This window comes from Aegilops tauschii, chromosome 3, assembly GCF_002575655.3.
Source record: "Aegilops tauschii subsp. strangulata cultivar AL8/78 chromosome 3, Aet v6.0, whole genome shotgun sequence".
In the NCBI taxonomy this organism is placed as follows: domain Eukaryota; kingdom Viridiplantae; phylum Streptophyta; class Magnoliopsida; order Poales; family Poaceae; genus Aegilops; species Aegilops tauschii.
Genome location: NC_053037.3, coordinates 563,391,188 through 563,412,829, shown reverse-complemented (window position 1 = coordinate 563,412,829; position 21,642 = coordinate 563,391,188). Strand labels below are relative to the sequence as shown.

Genomic DNA, 21,642 nt, shown 5'->3' with positions numbered 1-21,642 from the left:
ATCGCAATCCTGGCTGGGATGGACCTTATCCCGGTACGCCAAACAGCTCCAAGGTCGAGATTGACCAGGTTCAATGAGTACAGGACATTGATTTCAGGATTAAGAGGTTAGGGTTCAAATTCGACGAGCTGTATGAGTTCAAGGTTTAAAACAAACTTCACCCCGGGTGTGGACTGTCACGTTACGTCGGACGACTTTGATTAATTAACAATTTTTTTGAAAGCGATTAATTAACAATTAACCAAGCGCCACCTGCAGAGCAGGGCCAAACCGATCAGTTGATTAAGGGGCGTGTTAGGTGGGGTGCCGTCGGTGACTGCTCTGCTCTGCCGGCCACCTACCGCTCTCCCTTCCGCAGATCTTCCGGTCTTCGATCTCGCCGGTCGCCACGACGCCACACCGTGCTTGCCAGCAGAAGAGACGTTATCAAGGCGCTATGGCTGAGCCGGCGGCGGCGGCGAGCACAAGGAAGCTGTACGGGTACGAGCTGTCGTCCAATTCGGTGCGCATCGCGGCGCTGCTCAACGAGAAGGGGCTCGACTACGAGCTCGTCGTCGTCGACGACACCAAGTCGCCGGAGTTCCTCGCCATCAACGTACGCCCGCCCGCCCACGCACTCCCCAGCTACTGATCAACTGATGAATTCGTTTACTAATTTACTGCGTTTGCGTGCGTCGTGCAGCCCTTGGGCCAGGTCCCGGCGTTCCAGGACGGCGACGACATCCTCTTCGGTACGCCCAAGAAATTCAATCTTTCAGACTCGCCGGAGTTAATTGTAAGCATTTTGGGCTAACCAGCTTCACGAATTTGCTCGGACTTGGGGATCGCGTGCAGAGTCTCGCGCCATAAGTAGGTACATCGCCGCCAAGTACCGGTCAACGGGCACGGACCTGCTGCCGGCGACGCCGTCGGCGAAGCTGGAGGTGTGGCTGGAGGTGGAGTCGCACCACTTCTACCCGGCCGTGGCCGACCTGGTGTACGAGCTCCGCGTCAGGCCCCGGCTGCCGGGCGGCGCGCCGCCCGACCCGGCCGTGGTTGACGCGCTCGCCCGCAAGGTCGCCGACGTGCTCGACATCTACGACGCCCACCTCGCCGCCGGGAACAGGTACCTCGCCGGCGACGCCTTCACGCTCGCCGACGTGAACCACATGGCGCAGCTGTTCGCCATGAGCCGGACACCCCGGGCGGGGGAGCTCGTGGCGGCCAGGCCGCACGTGCAGGCGTGGTGGGACGAGATCTCCGCCCGCCCCGCCTGGAAGAAGACTGTCGCCGCGCTCCCTCTCCCGCCGGCTTGACGGACGCGCCGGTACCGACGCCGCTGGCCGGGCGTGGAATAAAAGCGTGATGTTTTCTTTTTAGCAGAGCAAATTATCAAATTCACCAGAAATGTTGTTGATGTAAGTGACATACTGCTCTGGTATGAACTGAGCGAATTGCACCAAACCATCACATCAGATTTACATAAAACACTGCTTTACGAATTTCTGCCCGATACCACTGATTCTCGGCCTAATCTTTTGCCAAAAACACTAATGGATCGTTTTGGGCATTTTAACCTCCCTTATAAATATGTGGGACCCGCATTTGATGACATGGCCTAACGGCTCGCGCTAGACAGCGTTTAGTCTAATATTAGAAACTAGTCACTAAAATTTTACATAGCCACCCCTCCATCATAAGGCAAAAAAAGCAATCAGCCCCATGTGCACAGAACCCCCGGCACGACGCCGGTGGGCTCTCGTCGCCGGCTTAGGGCCGTGGATCAACCTCGCCGGCATTGTGGTCGAGCACCAGACGGGGTGACGAGAACTATGTCTGCCCGCGCGCCGCGACCGGCCGGCGGCTAGCCGCAACGCCCGCAGTGAAGGCGAGCAGGTCACCGGCGACGAGCAGGTCTGCGCGTCGGCCATTGCGCTGGTGCCGTCCTTGCTCGAGCACCACGGCTCCACCTGCAGAGAAGGCTGACGATGGTCTAGCGGCTCGGCGCCCGCCGGCTCTAGTATGCTCTCGCGACACCACGACGCCGCGCCGCTTTTACTCTCAGCCATGGTGGATGACGTGACTTGCTCAAGCACCACTGCAGAGGACGTGGCCGGACCAACGCGGCCTTTCGTCCTTCTTCCTGACGACCACGATGGTGAGGACGTGCGATGTGCAGCTCGTGCGGTGCGCACGGCTCACGCTGGAAGGGGCATCGACGGGGCGGGGGGGGTAGCCATGCTCGGGACAACGTTCTTCGCGGCGTCCGAGGACCTTGAGGCCAGTGAGCATGCCGGGGCATCCGCCGCGAGGGAGAGAGAGATAGAGACAGCAGGGCATCCACCGGGCAGGGCATCCAAGGAGCTGGTAGGAGGAGGGTGATGGTTTGCAGGAGAAACAGATCCCGATCTAGATCAGGGAGGGAGAGAGATCTTTTTTTAGAAAGGGGAGGAGTTTTTGTCAAAAAGACCTTGTCTAATGCCGTTACCAAGAACCGTTACCCCAAGTCAGCACAGAGCGGGCGCCATCTTTCATAACCGTCATAAAAAACAAAGCCGTCAACTAGTGTTTTTTTTTACAAAAGATTAGGCCGAAGATCCGTGGTTTCCGGCAAAAATTCATAAATCGGTGTTTTGCAAACCTATGCATCAATGTGGTGGTTTTCTGCAATTCACTTGGTCTATCAACGAATAACTCAAATCCTTTGTTTGACAACGCCATGTGATGGCTTCTTAGGGTTCAGGCCAAATAAACTATTATGTTTCTTGTATTATTATGTCTGTAAAATTCATCTGGAATTCCTGTTGGCCAAAGAAGCTTTTGATGTTTGACAAGGCAACCGAAATGTGCCCACTATTAGTGGGCTACTTTATATTAGCAATCAGTGTAGACGTTCATTTACCTTTGGGCGACGACGGTACCGGTTGGGCGACGCTTTGCAGCTATCGGATAGGTTCCGCCGAACATTTCCTATGCTTTTGTTAATCTTCATGCGGCAACTATCTTTTCAAGAATGGATTGAGCAATTAGGTACACCTAAGTTATCAACCCATGCATTCACACGGGCTCAAAATACTACAAATATTTTTACGAACTTAGTTTTCTATGTTTTTGATGATTTTATGGAATACTGGATCTAGCTGGGTGGCAAAAGAAATTATGAAAATGGAATTGTGTGGGCACAAGGATCTCACCGATGAAACTCGCAACGAACATAAAGACGATTTTTCCAAGGTCAGGCCCTCAGGATGGGTTACAAGCCTACTTGTTATGAACACCAATACAAACCTTGGAGCTTTTCTTTTCCTGACACATTCGAACCATGCATGACACTAGAAGCAACCAAACCACCGGTCTTCGAAGTAGAGTCAAATCAAACCACTAATTGCAAATACTTTGGTACATGAAAGTCTCCCAAATTTAATCGATGTGGAGCAACAATAGTTATGGGTTTCTATCCCTCCTTTTAAGTTTGACCTATCACAATATTTACTACAACAATCAACTTACATGACTACATATAATACTCCTCAATTGATCCAGATGTATTGGAATGCCCAACCCGAGCCTTGCGCCTATTCACCTCTGATGGTACGCTCGGCCCTACGGCTTCACTACTAGACATGTCCTTCCAGTCGAGGCTGCTCGTTGCCATCATGTCATCAAATTCCACGGGGATCCCGCCTTCAGGTGGCCAAACGAATGTCGGTTTCACAAGCGGTACTTCTGGTGGCGGCACTGATTTGGCTAGGACTTGCACTACCTCGGCCATGCTCGGTCGGTCAGACGAGTTCGGGCTACTACATGCCAGTCCAAGAAGCAACAAGCGAGTGGCATCATCCGGATTGAACTCTTGCATGGAAGTCACTTTGTCATCGACCGCTTCGAGCAACCTTCTCTCCCTATGAACCCACCAAACCCACTCAGTAAGCGGTTGAAGCGTCTCATGGTCATGGTTGCCGGCAAGTGCTCGTTCTCCGGTGACAATCTCAAGGACTAGCACCCCAAAGGCATACACGTCAGTCTTGCGAGTGGCCTTGTGACAGATTGAGTACTCTGGCGCAATGAAGCCCCAGGTGCCAGCCACACCCACATCCGTGTAGGAGTTCTTGTTCAAGGTGACGATGCGGGCAAGGCCGAAGTCACCTAGGCGACCACGAAAGGAAGAGTCAAGCATGATGTTGCTTGCTTTTATGTCGCGGTGGAGCACCATGTGATCGTGCTCATGATGCACGTAGTGGAGCCCTGCGGCTACATCAATGATGATGTCATAGCGGGTTTTCCATCCTAGGATGCGCCGCTGGAGACGAGGGTTTTCCTCAAAGAGGTATTGGTCCACGCTACCATTGGGCATATACTCATAGATAAGAAGGAGCTCCCCTTTCTCGTAACTCCAACCTGGAATATCATATTGGCAACCAGACAAGTAATGTTAAATTATGTGAAGGCCTAGTTAATGGACAACATGGCTACACATGGGTCCAAAAGTTAATAACAGTCAACCTATCGCATGGGCCTTAGAATCTGCATGATTTTGGTTTCTTCTCAGTCAGATCTATGTATGCCAACTTGGTCAACGAGGGTCATGTTTTTCCCAGGAAAAACATTTGGATACCCAAAGTTTCAATAAAAATCCAAAAACAACATTTGTAAGGGAGTGATCTTAAAGGAAGAAGCTTTTATAAGTGCAGGTGGCAAGGAAGTAAGAATGAAAGTTATTGTGAAAAAACCCGAACAATACACCACTTGTTCTGTCATGTCCTTATGCCACTCTTGTCTGGTGCACTATTCACGATGAATGTAGTTTACCATTACCTAGGAGCATCATGAATAGATGGGATGAAGCCAATTGTTAGGGGTTCAAATCCCGATGCAGTTAAGCTGTTCATGTTGCGCGATTTAGAATCGTCACCATGAGTTTCTTTTTAGCTGAGTTGATGCTTTCAAATTCATGTAGGTTATCTACAAGGCTAAACATTGGATCCGTATGGATATGGTAGCTTGTTCTTTGTTCAACCAATATGGGTCACGCTCTACTAATAGGATTAGGCTCTGGTTTCCGCTGTCTATCGCGTATCACTTACTTGCACTACAAGTAGCATGAAGGCATCATGTCATATTTATTGTGTATGGGTTGTCTTAGCTCACAAGTATTCGATTTGTAAGATTCTTTACTAGACTTGCCATTGTGAAATGAAAGATGTTTGTGTGCATCAATCGATGCAGAGCCAGAGATTTTCCCTCTTTTTATCAACTAAATGCCTAGTGTAATTAATAAAAGGCACCTTCTAAAATACGATTATTACTTTCTCTAGGAGACTGATGTGTGTCGTATCCTTGTCAGTTTTTGTAGAATTTTATTGGAAATTATAACTTCAACATTTTTTAAGCAAAGTACAAGGCCAGCGAGTAGTTTGGAAAGTCTCATGTACACAACATATGGCCAATACATTTTTTTGGACACCATATTATGATTTTTTACACCGCTTTACGTTTTTTATAATGTAAACACTTTTCCGATAAGGAATATATATGAATATTAAGAACACAGAAATTACATCTGGCCTCTACAAAAATGCAAATCAAGAGCAAGCTAACTATGCACACAACCGAATATATGATCATTTTGACAAACAAGGTTTTGCATACGTATATGTTCTAAAATGTTCTGTTTACAATGCATTTAGTTCCTTTTGAGCGGCACAATTATGTGATCTTATGTGGCATAAGTGGGCCCTTGTCACTACTATAGTATGCCACTTTTTGACATCATACATTTGCAATATGAACAAAAACTATGGGCCCATCAGTTTTTTGTTGTTGTTTCTCAGTAGTCACATGCTATTAAAAAAGGGAAAACCACTGATATGCATGTACTCAAAGACAGAAAAATGGATCTTAAGGCAACCCCGTAAATTGTACCTTAGTTTGTTAGGTATTGCAAAATAAAAACATTTCAGAGAAAAAGATATTGTGAAACAAAACAAACTATGGTAAATTTTGTGGTTGATCTATCCCCAATGACTTTTTTATTTGCCATCATTTGAGTTACTAGAAACATTGCAAAGTAAGTTGAACCGCGGTCATTCAATTATACAAATCAGTCCTACCTATTTGTGACCTAAAGATTGCATTTTCCATAAGAAGAAGTTGCTTCATATAAGGTGGCAAATCTACAAAGTCCATGTGTTGTTCAATTATGAAATTACGAGTGAGAAATTAACTTATTCAGTGTTTGGAATTCTCCAATACAAGCATTATGTCATTTCTCCTATGAACACATTATTTCACTAGTGTAAATGTTCATCACTATAGAGGATAGACATCATAATTTGAAAGAAAAAAATGCTAAATCATTGCCATTCGTGATGAAGGACATCTCCAATAAATCCACATACAAACTCCCCAAATAAGTGGTTATACGGAGTGTGAGAATATATTTTTTTATTGGGGGGGGGGGGGGCGGGTGATGGTTGGGGGGTTCTTTAGTACACCACCAATAATTTGTTTTCATCCTTTCCTCTTTAAACTACCATACAAATGACGACCGGGGCGACGGCGGGCCTTCCTAAAAATTTCATGGAATGGTTGTTGCAGCTATTTTTTGGCCTAACTCCCTCAATATCATTTTTATATTACATAAAAAAGAGATTTGTTGGAGATGCTCCAATGGCAATTAGCCTCTTGGACCAGCTAGTGTATAGAAACTAATAAACTAAAACCGAGTCTATCAATGGCCAGTTTGTCTATATAAAGTAACTATGATCACCTTGTGTGACTTTTTTCCCTTGCCATAAATTATACAGTAAGTTCTAGCGTACTTCGAGTAAGAAAAGTGAACTCATACATTTGTTTTTTCTTGTATGATAGAGAGGTTGTAACAAGTTAATTTGAATCACGTCACATTGAGAGAACGACATTTCATGTCAACTATGTATTATGCTAACATCTCATCCGGGAGTATTATTGTTGTGACATAGACCTAACTTTATATAACTAAGGTGATTTCCATAGATAACCTCAACATTTAACCATGCATGGAAAAGGTCCAACTTAAAATATAAACTATGCACGAAAAAAATGCCCAAATGTTTTAATTATATTACACTACTTGTATTCAATAAATATTTTATAATTATAGAATAGTTATATGTATTCTCCTGAATTTCTTATAATGTTAGTTCAAATATTTATGTCCATATTTTTTCGGGTGAATATTTATGCCCATATAACTATATTATTTATGTCCATACATGGAAATATTTATGTCCATATTACTAAATATTATTTAAAATAATCTGCAAGAAATTCTAACAGCAATACGGGGTATATCATCTAAATCAGCTACAATCCATATGAATCGGAGGGAGTAGTAAAATTTAATGTGGCGACGGAGTGTAAGACATACCAACGAGCGGCACGACATTTCGGTGGCGCAGCCGGTTGATCACGTCGACCTCTACGAGGAAGTCGTCGTAGCAGCGGTCTCGGTTGCGCGTGAACTTCTTCACCGCCACCTCCACCACTTGGCATGTCTTGTCTGACTGGAGCCGGAGCGTTCCCCTGTAAACTGCGCCAAACCCGCCTTTGCCTAGCTTCCTTGCCTCGTCGTAGTTGTTCGTGGCCTTCCTGATCATGGCGTACTTGAACTCCTTGGGCGTGCCCGGAAGCCGCCGAAGGGCCTCCGACAGCTTCAACTCCATCTTCAGGGCTTTATACCTCAAGTAGAAGTAGAAGACCGCGACAGATATTATGACGACGGTGGCGGCCGCTGACCCAAGAACCGCGGACAGTATCACCTTCCGTTTTCGAAGGGCTCCGTAGTCGGGAAGCTTTCCGACTGTCAGGTTCCACCTCAGGATCCGGTGGAGCTCGATGCCTTCCCCGGTCGACGCAGTGAAACCAATGAACACTTGGTGGGGGGTGTGGTTGCTCAGGGTGAGAGGCACGTCAAGGTAGGCCTTGGCAGGCTTGGGCAGACCATCGACGGCCATGTACACCCATATGTGGTGTCCGGCTCCGTTGTAATCGATCCACACGGTGTAATTTACCGTCATGTGAAGCGGCGCGAGGGTAATGTCGGAGAGGGAGACAACGTAGTCGGAGACAATGCTGCCGATGTTGAGGCCGATGTGGTTGTCATCGGGATCGTAGTCGTTCATCGAGGTGTCAAACTCGACGGCGACGAAGCTGCCCGAGGCAGTGGCCGAGTTTGAGATGGTATTGGTGAGACCAAGGAAACCACCCTGGCTGCCCGGCGGAGGACCGTGGAGGGACGGGACGATGGCGAACGCAAGGCCGTCGCCTTGTACGTTGTCCCATCTGTTGAGGTTCATGGTGAAGGAGGTGTTGAAGGATGCGTCGTGCTTCACCTCGTTGGAGTCGACAGCCCAGAGCGTGATGGGTGATCGGAGGAGGACAGAGCCAGCTCTGCCCTTCATCCCATCACTGTCGGGAGTGAGCATGAGGGCTCCGATTTTTACACCTGCGTCCCCGAGAATCTCCAAGTTCCTTGGAGAATCACGGGGGAAGGAAGGGAAGCTGTAGGACATGATACCGTCCAGCTTATTCTCTTCACAGGGGCACGATGCCGCCATGGAGCAAGGTATAGCTGCAGAGCACAGCAACACGGCCATGACGAAACATGGGAATACTTGTGTAGGTATCATCTTGCAGGAGCCAGGAGACCTGAACAGGACGGTGGCATGGCTATGATATAAGTGGGTTGAGATGAGATGAGAATAAGTGGATGAAATCTAACAATTATAGCAATTGGTTCATCCTATGCAAGAGGTTCATTGTCTAGTAATGAGCATTAAAATCTAATGATTATATAAGGTTGTGCAAGCTTTCAGTTGGGTCAACTGTATCCAATGAGACAATACTACTGTGCTGGTTGCACCAGTGTGTTGATTGTCCGGGAAAAAGTCCAATTGGATTGGTTATATTCTTCCATCCAAGGCTTCCATTGAAAGCTTATCATGGTTTTCCTTTGACCTTTCAGCATCGGATAGGTGAGGCATGTCACCACTTTGACAGAGTCATATGTTTTTTTTAATAAAAAGTCGATATCCTCTCATACGTCCCATTGAGCATGACACATGACATTATGATATTGCTAGCCTAGACATGGCAATGTTACTGGCTCGCTGCAATAATGAACTGTGCAAAATTTCTTTAACATTTATGTGGAATACATGTTGGCCAAAGAGGCTCGTAATAATTGTTTGACGAGGTAATAAAATTAACTCTTTGATTCGCAAGGCAAAGTTGATGTAACTGCATTGCAATTTCTAAGCTTCGACTTTGACGGAAGTACACTTTCTCTACAAATGTAAAATTTGCAAATTTACAAATGCTTACGTGGAATATTGTAAAATCTACACGTATTACTGATAGAAAACGAAAACCCCTATCCTATTTGTGTGTAAGCAAGGCCGGGAGCAAAATCTATAATAAAATAAAATGTCTCTGCATAAAACCTTGCTAAGGCCAATGGCTGTAAAGTATCCTCATAGTCTGATTCTACACACTGATTTTGCAAACAGATTTAGAGGCTGGTTGTACGACATGATAGGTCTTGATGGTTGCCCCACGATGATTGGTCTGAGGGGGTGGTTTTAACACGTGGAGGATGGCACTGGTATTTGTTTATATGAGGTTTTGGTTCAAATATCTTGTTGCAATAAAAATAAAGATTTTTCAAGGTTTAGATGGATAGTATTTCCATATCCGGCATAGAAAAATACGAGCATTAATTATGTTTGTAAGAAAAATCGATAAATACATATATACGCCCTCCGTACCTAAATATAAGACGTTTTGATATACATAGGAGTGCATTTAGTGTGGTGATACCCATACAGAAAAAATACTTTACCCCTAGATGTCTAGACAACTGTTATGGTCAATAACTTGCAAATTAAGGTAAATAAGAAGGAATAAACTAGGAGTGCACATGGCTAACTCAACTTAATTAAAAGTAACTTTTTTCTTCAGTCAATAACTCAGACATCAACTGCAGTCCAATCAAATATCCTCTCGTCCATTTTATATTTGCACAAATCTTGCATTTAGATTGAATGGTTCTTAGTAGTGACTTGATAATAGTTATTTGTCAGCCATCTAAAAAATAGCACAAATAGAAAGAAAAAAAATTATGTAGCATGCAATGGGTCGCCAGAAGCAATGAAATCTAGTGGGATGTTCACCTAGACTGGTATTAGACTTGGGACATATGAGATTACATCAAAGGAGGAGAAATGCTTCCTTAGATGCTCAAGTTCGACCGTGCCTGTGTTTGGATTATGATACCTACATAAGAGTGCAATTCGTGTGGTGATACCCGCGCCAAAAAATACTTCACCCCTAGATGTCTAGTCAACTGCTGTGGCCAATAACTTGCAAATTAAGGTGAACAAGAAGGAATAAAATGGGAGTGCATATAGCTCACACAACTTAATTAGAAGTAACTATTTTCTTCAGTCAATAGCTCGACATCAACTGCGGTCCAATCAAATATCCTCTCGTCCATTTTATATTTGCAGAAATCTTGTATTTAGATCGAATGGTTCTTAGTAGTGACTTGGTAATAGTTATCTGTCAGCCTTCTAAAAAATAGCACAAATAGAAGAAAAAAAAATGTAGCATGCAATAGGTCGCCAGAAGCAATGAAATCTAGTGGGATGTTCACCTAGACTGGAATTAGACTTGGGACATATGGGATTACATCAAAGGACAACCGTGCCTGTGTTTGGATTATGATACCTCAACTCCTTCATGCGAACAACGTCGTTGGCAGCTTTGGTTTGGAGATCATAGCTAATGAGACAACACAACACCTCATCTTTGAACACGATGTCACCATCAAACACTGCAATGGGAGATAGAGACGCTAGACCACGCGCCATGGCATTGACTTTGTAGCGCAGATCCCATCTCGGATTGTTGATGTCGTCGCACATCCACATCTCGACCGTGGCACCAACACAAGCTACGACTAGATCCCCGCGCAGTTCAACAAAACTAGTCATGGTTTTATGAGACGTTGGGTGATAAGGAGGCAGCGGCGTGACCACGAATTCCTCATCCTCCAAGCCGAAGCGAAGGAAACATGGCGCGACATCCTTGAAGATTTCATCTGATATTGTCCAGAGCAAGAATCCTTTGAAGAAGGCAGCCGTCCATTGTGGCACGATAGGGTACTGCAGTTGCGCCGCCATCTCACGCCAATACCAGTCTACTCCAACGGTGAACACCTCCATCCCAGTAGTATAGCTGCCCCCTGACACCGCGGAGCGGTAGAAGTAGGGCTGGGCGTTCGGTTCCCCCGAACCGTTCGGGTCGGTTCTTCGATATATTTAAGATTTCGGTTTTGTCAGAATACTGACCGATCGGTCAATAAAAGATTAGCTAACCGAAGATTCTGTGTACCGAAATTTCGGTTCGGTCGTCGGTTCCACCGAACAGCACCGAGATGTACTGGAATCCCTACGTTTTACATGTACTAGCAGCAGTCGCTACTTTATTCTGAATGTACAGTGCGTGTAGCTCATGCCTACTAGCTAGCTACTACTAAGAGGGTGCTTGGATCCAAGGGACTTATTTTAGTCTGACTAAAAATAGTCTCTTTTAGAGGCTAAAGTTCCAAGCACCCCTGACTAAAGAGGGGCTAAAACTAGTCTTGAGACTAAATTTTTTTAGTCAGGGGTACCCCTACTAAAATATGGATTAGTCCTCTCTCTCCTCATTTAACTCCTCTCCTTTAACACATGCGAGTTCTGGATTGGAGGGTTTGAAGGATAATAAATGCTCATTAACTTGATTTTAGTCTTTTTAGTATTTGGATCCAAGCATGGGTGAGGCTACCAAGTTTTAGTCCCACTACTTTTAGTCAGACTTAGGGGTGTTTGGTTCCAGAGACTTTTTTGTGTTGGGACTAGAAAAAGTCCCTAGCAAACCAAACAGGGTGGAACTTTTTAAGACTTTTTGCTAAAAGTCCTTAGAAGCACCTCCTTGAGAGTCTTTTTCAAAAAGTCATAGGAACTAGAAAAAGTCTTAGGACTAGAAAACCAAACACCACCTCAAACGTATCCAAGCACCCTCTAAAGGCTAGTCTCCTTGGCTACTCCATCTTATTATTCCGAGCGAAACTTTATTACTCTGTACAATTAGCGCTGGCGGCCGGTGGCTAACTAGATAAATTACTCCATGCACAAAAAATTAAGCAGAGGTAGTACTGGTACTTCTCTTTTTACACAAAATTTATAGCGGCAGCAGCGGTTCACTGGGTTATGTTCGTCTCTTCCCGATGCGGCTGTGGGGCTCATGCACTTGTCAGATAGGGGATAGAAATAGAGTCCATGTTCACATGAGAGTAGTAACAGGCGCGCAGGTCGGACCTCTGTTTACTCGGTTTTCGGTCCGCTTGGGTACCCGAGGGATAAACCCAAATTCATTGAACTTAGTTCGGTTTTTAACTTATGCAAACCGAACTTACCACCGGAGTACTCGGTTTCTGTGTATTCGGCTTCGGTGCCGGTTAATTCGGTTCAGGACATCGGTTTTCGGGTTATATGCCCAGCCCTAGGTAGAAGAAGCGAGCGACCTTGTGCATGTTGGAGCGCGGATCGTGCCCGAAACCAAATGCCTGGTGGCTGCCGGACAGGGCGCTGAATCTGTCGGGATATCGACGTTGCAGATCTAGATTGGGGCTCCGGGGCAGCCGCACGGCGCACCGCTTGGCGGGGTTCATCACTTGCACCATGGCGTCGTGGGGCACCAAGACCAGCCCATCGCAGTGCGTGAAGCCATGCACCGTGTCAGACGGGGACAGTATTGTGGCATAGAGCCATAGACGACGAGGGGCGTGTAGTCGTCCTCCTGACCAGGCTCCCGCCTGTACAAGCCAACGGTTTTTGGGCAACAGAGGTAGGGTTCGGGCCCAAATCGCCAGCGCGGGGAGACGAGCTTGCATCGCTTCTGGAGGCGCTGGTGCACGCGGTGGAAGGACGCGTCGCTGGAGATGGTGGCGCGCCACGCCCTGCACACGCGGCTGAGCCGCAGCAGCGACTGCACGGGCAGGTGGGCCAGGATCTCCAACACGAGCTCGTGCGGCATTTGCGGATTCTTCTGCTTGGTCATCTTCTTCTTCCTCCTCCGCATCCTTTTGGCTTCTGGTGATGCTGCCTCACCGTCGTCCATGGCCGGCCGCCGGATAGATCGATCTGTTCCAGGAGTCATGCGTGACGTTGCCTTTTATTTGAGCGATTTGTGTGACGTTGCCTCTAGTCGCTTTTTTTTTTTTGAAATTCTCTAGTCGCTATATTTGGATTGTTCGCAATGGATTACCGATTCCTGTATTCCGGGCCGAGGAAAGACCGTATAGATCGCCGATACGGCCCATGAAGTACTGCAGGCCGAGCTGTGCGAATATTTCTGTTTCTTCGTGATATCAACCTCCTGATCCTCCTTCCCCTCAAAAAAAAAACCCCTCCTGATCCTCCTCCCGGGTATGCAAAAATCCATGTCGATCGACGCGGCGGTAAGGTCAGGCAGAGGGGGTTCCGCAGCTGCTGTTTGCTGGGATAGTGCAGGAAATTATCTTGGAAGCTCATCTTTGGTTATTCCATGTGTGGATGGCCAACCGCGTTAGAAACAATAGAATGCCGGGAGGGCATTGCACCAGCACAAGATCTCAATCTCAGTACTTCGTCATCTCCTCCGATTCGAAGCAAATGATCTCGGATATAATCAAAGGAAACCGGGGCAAGAATGGTGCTATAGTTAGTGAAATAAATTCTTCATCAGCTCTTTTAATTTGTACTTCTGTTTTCGAAGGGTGTCGTGTCAATCATGAAGCACATAGTCTAGCCAAGTATACACTTTCTCTAGGTCCACGACATCATGTTGTGTATGTCCAACCCCAGACCTAAACTTATCTCACTTGTTGTGGATTTCAATGAATAAACTTGGCTTTATCCTTAAAAAATATAAGTCCTAGTGCACATATGACCAGCTTGTTGGGCTAAGTCCCTCCACATGGAGGTGTGTTGGCAGCCCAACATCAGCCCGTAAGTCCAACACATGTCAGCCGTTGATCCTCGCTGCATCCAACGGTTGAGAGTGATTCCAAGGGAAGGGAGCAAGGAGAAAACCCTAGCCACTCCACCCCTGCTGGTGGTGGCTGCCATTTCGTGAGAGTGTGAGAGAGAACACACAAGAGGAACCACAACCTGAAAGAGAGGAAGAAGAAGAAGTAGAGGTTATGTCCAGATTTGCTGTATCTGACTAGACAATGTTCAAGCTGGTGGTTGGAGGCTCAAACGTGCTTGGATCGACCCCAAACTTGGTGAGCTCATTCCTTACTTTGAGTACTTCGATCTGGTTAGCTGGTTTGAGGATTGGGTCAGTGGAGCATCAGATTTGAGAGTGGTTTTGTCAGCTATGACTGCTGCAGTTTCAGAACAGAGTAGTTTTGGGAGACGAACAGTTTGGGTAGGCAAACGATGTCCGATTGAGCTGAAATTTGGAGGGGATCTCAGAAACTCGTGCGTCTACTTGTCTGCCAAATTTGGTGCTGTTTGGTTCAGCGGTTTAAGAGCAGTTTGCAAAACACTGGAGGATACAGAAGCTGTGTAAACTCTGCTTTGCTGAAATCTTGTCTCTTGTGGTTGTTGTTGCTGTTGCCGGTTGGCAACATGGAGAGTGTGTTGTAAATCTCTCTAGAGGTTCTAGAGAAGACTTTGTACTCATCATTCTCATAGTAAAGTTGCGTGGACCGGTCGGTCCACAGCCGTAGTTTTTACTCCTCAAGTTGAGGAGGTTTTTCAATGTTAAATCCTGTGTCACATGTGCATGTTGTTTGTGTTATTCCGCTGCTTACTTGTTGGTTGAAACTGTCCTCGAAGTTCATCACAAGTGCAGGGGGCTGTGTAGTGTGCATATTTGCCGTGTCGGTGAATTTGTGCAGCGCATTGTTGTTGTCCAGCCCCAACACAGCTAACATTTTTTTGCACGAATATGGAAAAATATCGGAAGGAACTTCTGTTGAATGATGATCCATCTTTCATCACCTTGCCTTTATTCAGTTTGGAAACATTAAGGTCTGAATCATGAGGCGATTAACTGTAATCCAAATCATGAAATTGTCAGGAACTACTGGTGTCACTTGCACCTTTTGGCCAATTGTCTTGTCTAGAAGATTTCTTTTGGTATGGATCCACTTAAGTTTCCGGTAGCATTATTGTCCAAACTGCTTTCTTTTGGTCACAGAGCTATTATGTCAATCTGCTTAAATATCTCCTCAACCCTCTTGCTCGATTGAGGTAGGACATGAGGAACATTATCACTAGAAGATTTGTGATCTTGGATATTTCTGTGTCTTTCTATAGTTCAGAAAGACTGACCAGTCCCAACCAAGTCTTTTTGAACTAGGAGTTTCCTAAAGAGGCAAACTACCTTCAGCCAAATCTGAAACCGAAGTATGGGCAGGAGGAAAGTTTCCCGAGGACTCCCACGAGCATCTTAATTTGGAGGGAGACGTCATATTTGAATTTTGACAAAACCAAAGTCCATGCCTCTTGGTTTCTACGCCTGCAAGGAAGATGATTTATAAAAGCTTTGGTGAAAGAGGACCTCCCTCCCAAAGCGCCACACGCGAAAGAAGACCGTCCTTTCCACACCCTTCCCTCTAATCGCCTTTTGATTGGTGCCCTGTTTCGTGCCATTGGTGCAGCACAATTGTCTCTATAGTATGGTTTTCACTGTTTGTTTGATTTAAGTGTGTAACGAGAATGCATAGTGTGTGCATCAATATCATTCTAGTTAAATCCTAGTGCACAAAATAAGATCAGTTGCTAGAACCTATAGAAGCAATCAAATCTTATATTGCACTGGCACAACTAGACTAGAATTAGGCTTGGAACGAAGGGGATTACATCAATAAGCCCTCGCGAAAGATCCTCTTGCTCTCATTTTCTTCCCCAGATCATAATCTGATTTGGCGAGTTCGAGGATGAAGAGAAAAAAGAGAAAAGTGGTCCATTCAAGGGTGTATGTTGGCGCTCGTTTCTTGTTTCATTCAAGTCGACATCTAGAGTAGTTCTGGAATCTGGACTATCAACTTGAGATGTACATGGTCAAAAATGAGAATCATAACAAGTAAAAGTAACCATACACATATAGAGCCCTTTTACGGTGATTGGGGCGGTACTGGGAGTACTTTCAAGTACTTACCCCTTCGATTTTTATTAGCCGTCCGATCTGGTGGGGGATTAAAATGAATTAACTTAATTAGTTTAATCAGAGAAGGGCATAATGGTCCAGGGTAAAAAAAATTCAACCGATCACGTCCACGACCAGAACCACGTCTAGATCTAGTAGCTCGGTCAAGTCCTCCTTCTCGACCAGAACCACGTCTAGATCTAGTAGCTCGGTCAAGTCCTCCTTCTCGTCCTCTTCCTTCTGTCCGACGAGCCCGGCGAGAGGAACCAATTCACCGTCGTCGGCGTCGTTCTCGTCCTCCTCCTGGTCCCCTTCACTATAAAAGACGTGGTCGGCGGCAGGAAGAAGAATAAGGCGTGACATCTGCAGCGGCAGTGTCGGTGGCGACGGCGGCGGCGGTATAGGAGAAAGCCCCCCACTGATCCCATCGCTTCCGGACTTGCATCTTAAGGTATGAATCGCCTGAATCTCAACTTACTTTGATTCGTAGCCTGCACTTCCTACTTATATTTGTTTAGTCATCATCGATTTAGGTTTCCCTAGTGCATGCAATTCAATTTAGCAGTACTTACATCTCTGATCACGTCTAATTTTTATTAGCCGTCCGATCTTGCGGGGAATTAAACTTGGGCATTGATGATTGGTTTCCCTCACATGTCAAACGAGCAAAGTCTTTTCCATGCACTTGTCTTTGCCTATGAGCTATTTTACACCTGCAACATTGATAAACAGAAAGATGTTGATGATTGGTTTCCCTCACATGTCATATGCAGGAAGACATGGCGTATGCAAGTGATGAGAGTATGTTCGAGTATCTAAATGTTGTCAGCAAGATGTTTGATAGTGAGGCTGAAGGCTATGAATTCTACAACAAATATGCTCTTGAAAAAGGTTTTAGTGTGAGGAAAAGCTACGTTGAGTGGGATGGATCCAACAAATACATAATTTTAAGGAAAATTGTGTGTAGTCGTCAAGGGTTTCGCGAAGAGAAGCACATGAAAAGAAAGATGGAAGATAGAAAGAGGAGGCCACGAAGTTTAACTCGTGTTGGGTGTAATGCTAAATTGGTCATTACGAGACGGGAGGAAACCGGTCGGTGGTTTGTCAAGGATTTCATCGATGAGCACAGCCATCCTCTAGCCCCACGGGATCTTTCTTGTCTGCTGTGTTCGCACAGACGAATTAGCGATGAGCAGAAAGCGGACATTGCGGACATGGAAAAATGTGGGATCCGCAAATACCGTATTATGGATATTTTGTGCTTTCAATACGGTGGATTTGATAAGGTTGGATGCATAAAGAGGGACATTTATAATTTCTGCCATGCTAATAAGCAGGAGACAATCAGTGCCGGTGATGCTAATACGGTGATCATGCATATGATGGCGAGGCGAGAGCGGGATGTGGATTTTTTCTTCAAGTACTTGGTAGACGAGCATGGCCATCTGAAGGGACTGTTCTGGGCTGATAGTCAATCGCGACTTGACTACGAGGCTTTCGGAGACGTCATTGTTTTCGATAGCACATACAGAACCAACAAATACAATCTGCCATTCGTGCCGTTTGTGGGGTTGAATCACCACCGCAGCACTGTTATTTTTGGCTGTGGTATAATTTCTCATGAAACAAGCCAGGCATACGAGTGGATGTTGCGGACCTTTTCTGATTGCATGGCACAGAAGCATCCGATATCTGTGATCACAGATGGGGACCTTGCAATGCAGAGAGCAATCAGGGTGGTCTGGCCAGACTCAAACCATAGACTATGTATATGGCACATTCAGCAGAACATTGTACGCCATCTGCATGATGACGACGTAAAGGAGGAATTCAGATCTTTCACTTATGATACTTCTTTCATTGAAGAGCATGAGATAAAATGGATACAATTCTTACAACGGAATAAAGTAACCAGTGAGGAGTCTTGGCTGCATCAGATGTATCAGATGAGAAAGTTGTGGTGTGCTCCATATCTTGAGGGGCGTTGTTTCCTAGGATTGAGCAGCAATCAGAGGAGTGAGAGCTTGAACTCTGTGCTACATACGCATCTTGAGGGTAAGATGTCGTTGTTTGAAATGCTAGAGCACTATGAGCGTTGCCTTGCGTCGCGACGGATTAACGAAGCTCTCCAAGACGTCGAAGCCTTGCAGTCCGTTCCATTTACAGTGGAAAATGCTTCGCCGCTTGAGAAACACGCCGCAACAGTTTTCACACCTAGTGTCTTTAAGATGGTCTTATGGAGCATAGATGCTGTCAGCAAATGTCAGATGAGAGAGATACTAGATGGATCAGAAGATTCCACTTATGTTGTGTCCAAGCAGGAAAGAATGCATAAAAAGTTTGGAGTGCGCATTGAAGAGCAAGGAGGTCTTTTGCACAGGGTGAGTTGTTCTTGCCGTAAGCTGGAATGCGCAGGCACACCATGTTCCCACATTTTTTACATATTGGGGATTTAAAAAAAAACAATTCTGTCCAGTTGTTGCGTTCCCACTAGGTGGACTATGAATGCAAAATATGCATACGCACCTACCAGAAAAAACCAGACGTATGACTATTCGGTAAGCCTGCAGAGGTACCGCGAGTTGCGGAATTGTAGTCACGCCGCAAGTTTCAAGGCATGCCACTCTGATGAGGACTATCACCGTCTAAAGATGCTTTTGGAAGCACAACATCATGGCAAGCAATCAAGTTTTGAACAAGCTGACAGCAAGGAGTCAACTAATGCTCAGCATAACAGCATTAGGTTTGGCCCGTTGATGCCGCACTCGGAGAAAGTTGATAAGGTTCTGGATCCCGTGCATGTGCCAGGCCGAGGTGCACCGAAGAAAAGGCTGCAGGCAAAGACAAAGAAGTCAAGATCACAGAATATGTGTGGCTATTGCAAGAATCCTGGTCACAATCGACGTAAATGCGCTAAATTGCTAGAGGTACGAAATATGTTCATATTTATTTTTTGCATGTGTTTTACTCATAATTGATGTCCATGTGATTTATTCTATTCTTCTGTGTAGGATCTCGAGGCTGAACTGTGATGTCTACATACAGCATGAACTGACGATGAGCCAGAGAAAGTCGTGTGCCATTCAGCTTTGTGTGACGTGGTCTTTACATTCTATTTCATCGTGACAGTAATTTAGTGAAGTGCGGTTGTACTGCCATGTTACTGTATTAGTTCGACATCTTTCGTTTTCATTTTCTGTGTGTATCATTTGATGTCCAACTTTAAGAATGATGATGTATTTCGAACAGGAATAAGGGCTAGCATGGAGCACTTGTTATTTTCGAGTAGAATAATTTTTGTGATGTATTTCTGCACGCATATTCATAATCATCATGCATATTCTTCATTTATAGATCATTAATGACTGACGTATTTTTTAAATAAGCGGGGCCCAGTAGGGTGTGCTTGGAAATATTTGAGAAACCTGCATGCACGTTCATCTTCGCTGCATGCAAATCGGGCGGCAGCCGCTGTGCCAGTAGCTGTCAAGGCCTTGATGAATCACTATTCACATGCAGGTCCCCGACTCTTGCATGCAGGTGCCTAGTTTTTGCATGAAGGTCCCTGGGTCGCATCATTGGTTGAGGAAGTATCTCTAGAGTTTTCGAACTGACATTGCCCACCACCTCCTCCAAATCACCCAAATCACCTCCTCCAAATCACCCAAATTTTCTTGTACATGATGACACACATGTGCCAAACATGTCTATGAAAGAAAATTTTGGAAAAAAGTATTTTACAATGCCCCCTTGAGGCATAGACCGATATTTTCAGCAGTCAGTCTAGAGGGCATTATAAATTCAAAAAAATTCAAAAAAATTCAAAACCTTGGAACCTAGCATTGTTTGTGCAAGAGATCATGTGTGCCAAAATTGAGGTGATTTGGAGGTGGTCGAAAAAATGCCCGCATTCCGGAGGGACCATTTGGTCTTAACTTAAGCCAGTTTTTAAAAAAAGGTGAAATTTTCCACCACCTCCAAATCACCCCAATTTTCCTGTACATGGTGACACACATGAGCCAAACATGTCTATGAAAGAAAATTTTGAAAAAAAGTATTTTACAATGCCCCCTTGAGGCATAGACCGATATTTTCAGCAGTCAGTCTAGAGGGCATTATAAATTCAAAAAAAATCAAACAAAATACAAAACCTTGGAAACCTAGCATTGTTTGTGCAAGAGATCATGTGTGCCAGAATTGAGGTGATTCGGAGGTGGTCGAAAAAATGCCCGCATTCCGGACGGACCATTTGGTCTTTTAACTTAAGCCAGTTTTTGAAAAAAGGTGAATTTTTCCACCACCTCCAAATCACCCCAATTTTCCTGTACATGGTGACACACATGTGCCAAACATGTCTATGAAAGAAATTTTTGGAAAAAAGTATTTTACAATGCCCCCTTGAGGCATAGACCGATGTTTTCAGCAGTCAGTCTAGAGGGCATTTTAAATTGAAAAAAATTCAAAAAAATACAAAACCTTGGAAACCTAGCATTGTTTGTGCAAGAGATCATGTGTGCCAAAATTGAGGGATTTGGAGGTGGTCGAAAAAATGCCCGCATTCCGGAGGGACCATTTGGTCTAACTTAAGCCAGTTTTTGAAAAAAGGTGAATTTTTCCACCACCTTCAAATCACCCCAATTTTCCTGTACATGGTGACACACATGTGCCAAACATGTCTATGAAAGAAATTTTTGAAAAAAATTATTTTACAATGCCCCCTTGAGGCATAGACCGATGTTTTCAGCAGTCAGTCTAGAGGGCATTATAAATTCAAAAAAATACAAAACCTTGGAAACCTAGCATTGTTTGTGCAAGAGATCATGTGTGCCAGAATTGAGGTGATTTGGAGGTGGTCGAAAAAATGCCCGCATTCCGGAGGGACCATTTGGTCTAACTTAAGCCAGTTTTTGAAAAAAGGTGAATTTTTCCACCACCTCCAAATCACCCCAATTTTCCTGTACATGGTGACACACATGTGCCAAACATGTCTATGAAAGAAATTTTTGGAAAAAAGTATTTTACAATGCCCCCTTGAGGCATAGACCGATGTTTTCAGCAGTCAGTCTAGAGGGCATTATAAATTCAAAAAAATTCAAAACCTTGGAAACCTAGCATTGTTTTTGCAAGAGATCATGTGTGCCAAAATTGAGGTGATTTGGAGGTGGTCGAAAAAATGCCCGCATTCCGGAGGGACCATTTGGTCTAACTTAAGCCAGTTTTTGAAAAAAGGTGAATTTTTCCACCACCTCCAAATCACCCCAATTTTCCTGTACATGGTGACACACATGTGCCAAACATGTCTATGAAAGAAATTTTTGAAAAAAATTATTTTACAATGCCCCCTTGAGGCATAGACCGATGTTTTCAGCAGTCAGTCTAGAGGGCATTATAAATTCAAAAACATTCAAAAAAATACAAAACCTTGGAAACCTAGCATTG

At 45.1% G+C, this 21,642-nt stretch overlaps 3 protein-coding genes across 3 annotated transcripts; 1 reads left to right on the top strand and 2 right to left on the bottom strand.

Moving 5' to 3' along the window:
• The first annotated feature begins 269 nt into the window (after positions 1–269).
• Positions 270–1,481, top strand: LOC109780489 (glutathione S-transferase 3). The gene is made up of 3 exons (XM_020339068.3): positions 270–595; positions 683–731; positions 835–1,481. The coding sequence occupies exons 1-3, from the start codon at positions 437–439 to the stop codon at positions 1,293–1,295; spliced, it is 669 nt and encodes a 222-aa protein (XP_020194657.1). The 5' UTR covers positions 270–436; the 3' UTR covers positions 1,296–1,481.
• Positions 1,482–3,493: 2,012 nt separating this feature from the next.
• Positions 3,494–8,615, bottom strand: LOC109780500 (probable L-type lectin-domain containing receptor kinase S.5). Its single transcript, XM_045234332.2, has 2 exons — positions 7,388–8,615; positions 3,494–4,377 (listed from the first exon to the last, which is right to left on the bottom strand). The coding sequence occupies exons 1-2, from the start codon at positions 8,613–8,615 to the stop codon at positions 3,494–3,496; spliced, it is 2,112 nt and encodes a 703-aa protein (XP_045090267.2).
• Positions 8,616–10,709: 2,094 nt separating this feature from the next.
• LOC109780499 (uncharacterized) lies at positions 10,710–13,182 on the bottom strand. Its single transcript, XM_020339078.3, has 2 exons — positions 12,797–13,182; positions 10,710–11,328 (listed from the first exon to the last, which is right to left on the bottom strand). Exons 1-2 carry the CDS (start codon positions 13,180–13,182, stop codon positions 10,710–10,712), a joined length of 1,005 nt encoding a protein of 334 aa, XP_020194667.3.
• Positions 13,183–21,642: the final 8,460 nt, after the last annotated feature.